Genomic DNA, 3,224 nt, shown 5'->3' with positions numbered 1-3,224 from the left:
GTGTTTGAGTATGCGTGTGGTTGGACGCGGGAGATGGAGCATTGAGGGCGTTGCTTGGCGCGTTCGCGATGCAACTTGACTCTGGCAATATCAATGCACTCGGTGGCTCATTGTTGCTTGGCGGCCGCTGGCACGCAACTGCTGGCGTGCACTCGGCGCGAAGTCGGGCAGCGACGGGGTTGGCCGAGGTCGGTCGCACCGGCTTCTTGGCAAACGCGGCAAAAGCTGTTGGTGAGCCGTACGCCTTGCGCAAACGGAGCTCGTGCTCCGACGGTACTGGGTGCTCGAGGAGCTTCGGCCGCATCGATGGACGGCTACCGTAATCGCCAAGGAAAAAACGACCGGCTACCGTTTCGCTATCGAACCGGACGATCATGATGCACTGAATTCTGGAAGGAAACGTGCGTAAGGAAATCTAGTAGTACTGAGTACAGTACTTATTCGTGCAATTAATTGCGTAGAGATATTCCATTCGATATTGACACCTGCGACCTGGCTTGCAACTACACGATCTCTCAGGATCCCCTGCTTGTGCTCATGAGCTCTCTGTGTTCGTGTACCGGTGCCGTTTGTACAGAACCAATATCGGTCGCGATAACGACTCCTATTGGCTATAAAGCAAGCTTTTTAGCCAATCGTATGCTATTTGGATTGCTTTGGTGTCGCCACGAGGCGGCCGAGTCGGCACATCGCGTTGGAAAATGGTATCGCTCATACTTGGTACATCGATATTCGACATCTTGAGCGATATACAATACAATGCCAGCGTGCAAGTCATGTGGCTGGATATAATTCGGTCACGGTGCCCATGGAATTCACAAAACGACGATCCATGATTGGCTATAATCTTCATCAATTGTTGCTATCGTGGTGCCGTGACCGTGCTTGCGAGATACGACTAGATCGGCAAGTACTAATGTCGGATGAAACCCCTTCAAGCGTCGGTCGGTCGCGCCAACGAAAAAGAGAACGTTTTTGAACGGGTTCCAGTGTCGAAACGGCGCGCCGCTTGGACTCCAGATCGTCTTTTCCGTTGGCCGTAGCATGGGCAATGCACAGTCGGGCAAGGCGGCCAAAGTGCTGCGACTGCGTCAAGAAGATGTCGATGTCGATGTCGACCACCTCGGGTCGTTCTCGTTTGGCCTCGCGCACGACTACGAGGTGCAACACTACATGCCGCCGCAGTTTCCGATCATTCCGCTACTGACCAAAGACCGCGTCATGACGTGCCAGCGCACGTGGGATCTCGTGCAGAACGCATCGACCGAGAAGATGAAGCAGTACGGCAAGCCGGGCATCGTCCTCTTCTACGACGAGTTCTTCTACCGGCTCTTTGAGCGCGACACGACGATGGCGCTAGTCTTCCCCAACACCAAGCAGCGCGGCGAGGTGCTCATCAAGGCGCTCACGTTCATCCTCGGCGTCCGCGCCGACGCGCCGTCGGACGTTGAGAACGTCAAGAACTCGTGTCGGTTCCTCGGCCACCGGCACCGGACGTTTATGAAGGTGCGCCCGCACCATTTCGCCACGTACGCCTTGACGATGGTCGAGGTCGTCATGTACTGGCTCGGGGACTTGGCGTCGCACAATGTCGGGCAAGCGTGGTCCAACACGACGGGCTTCATCCTGCGCTACCTCTTGGAGCCATACCTCTACGAGCGCACCGACCCGTACGAGCTCTACCAAAACACAACGATCGCAGCCGTGCGCGAGATCACAGAGTCCTCGGCGGCGTCGGCGTCCGTCATGGACAACAAGACGGGGCGCGCGTCGACCATGTCTAGTGCGCGCACGTAACAGCATGTGTCTACAGCGTAATCCATCGTTCGTTCTTTGCAGTACACTTGTTGATTTATCGCAAACGCCACGCCGCGTAGACGTCGGCCACGTGTACCCTATCATACGCGTTGGAGGTGTTGGATAATGATACCATTAGAGAACGCACCGCGGCACTGCCGGTGCATCCCCTTGGATGGTTGCGAGGATGTCATCGAGCGCCGATATCTGACACGACGCGAGTCTACGTGACGCATAAAGAACCATCGACAATGCAACACGTCGACGTACGTGACACCCGACGTCTCGATGTAGTCGAGGAAGGCGGCATCCGCACGCCACTGCGACGACGAGACGATACCGACGACATCGACGCCGGACGCAAAGGCTTCGTTCGCCGCGCAGAGGTGCGCGATCAGCGCTTTGGGCTGAAACGTTTTCCAGCCGAGGCCGACAATGTAGCGCTCCGAGCTCCCGGGACGACTGGTCTACGCTCTTAGGGGTCAAACCACAATCTTGCCGCTTGCAGAATACTACTGTACAATCGGCTTGACAATGGCCAGCTTTGCAAAGGCGTGGTGCAAGAGATAGAGGAGTCCGAGCGAAAAGGGCGTCGAGAGCTCAAACGTCTTGCAGACAAAATGGCCGCCGGGGCGAAGAAGCCGCGCCATTGTGAGCACCTCGCACAGGACGAGGCGGTGCATGACATGCTCCTACGCATCTAGGTTATCGACGTCACAGATCGGGACTTCGTGCACCTGATGGACATGATTGCGAGCTTCTTGAAAGCCGCCATCAGCAACGACAAGGTCCAAACCTTGAGGATTTCCATGCAACGCCTACAAACACATTGGAGCGCAATCGTCTATCGGTCGCTGTACCGTCTGCACAAATTGGTCCATGTTCGCTTCGACGTAGAGATTACCAGTGCCATCTGCACCGTACGAGACTTGGAGCCGGGCCTTGGTGGCGTCGTCGAGGCGCCAGTGCAACGGATTGTCGTCGGACTCGGGTCGAAGCGAGATGCCATAGCCGCACGCACGCTTGGTGCTGTACACAAGGTACTCGGAAAAGCCACCGGGCGCACCACAGAGGTCTGCAAACGACGTCGTGCTCGCGCTCGTCAAGCCACAACGCGCGTTGAGCTCGGCCATCTTCATCGCGGACCGGTTGACAAAGGTAAACTTGCCGAGGTGCTCGAATGGGTTGGCGCGGCCACGGCACCGACGATACATTGCGGGCGTAATCGCTAGGTTCTCAAGGCTCGTTTTGCGCTCGAGCAGCTTCTCTAGCGCCTGGGCGAGCCGTGGCATCGCCGGCTCTGTGGTCGAGGAGGTTTCCAGCACCATGTCGACGGCTGCTGCATCCGTTGATGCGAGATACACGATCGTTTCCGGATGGTACATTGAAGCGCGTAACTTGGACGCAGCGCGTTCGCGGGTCGGTGA

General features: G+C 57.0%; 2 protein-coding genes across 2 annotated transcripts; one reads left to right on the top strand and one right to left on the bottom strand.

Moving 5' to 3' along the window:
• Positions 1 to 1,043: 1,043 nt before the first annotated feature.
• Positions 1,044 to 1,797, top strand: SPRG_15962 (hypothetical protein; the record flags this gene model as incomplete). The annotated part of the gene is made up of 1 exon (XM_012355323.1): positions 1,044 to 1,797. A coding segment is annotated over one exon (754 nt), but the record flags the coding sequence as incomplete, so codon positions are not given.
• Positions 1,798 to 1,932: 135 nt separating this feature from the next.
• Positions 1,933 to 3,223, bottom strand: SPRG_15961 (hypothetical protein; the record flags this gene model as incomplete). The annotated part of the gene is made up of 5 exons (XM_012355322.1): positions 2,658 to 3,223; positions 2,535 to 2,615; positions 2,319 to 2,489; positions 2,068 to 2,264; positions 1,933 to 2,020 (listed from the first exon to the last, which is right to left on the bottom strand). The coding sequence occupies exons 1-5, from the start codon at positions 3,180 to 3,182 to the stop codon at positions 1,933 to 1,935; spliced, it is 1,062 nt and encodes a 353-aa protein (XP_012210712.1). The 5' UTR covers positions 3,183 to 3,223.
• Position 3,224: the final 1 nt, after the last annotated feature.

The sequence above is a fragment of the Saprolegnia parasitica genome, assembly GCF_000151545.1.
Source record: "Saprolegnia parasitica CBS 223.65 unplaced genomic scaffold supercont2.229, whole genome shotgun sequence".
Classification (NCBI taxonomy): domain Eukaryota; phylum Oomycota; class Saprolegniomycetes; order Saprolegniales; family Saprolegniaceae; genus Saprolegnia; species Saprolegnia parasitica.
Note: the sequence above shows the minus strand (reverse complement) of the source record. Positions and strands in the feature narration are given on the sequence as shown.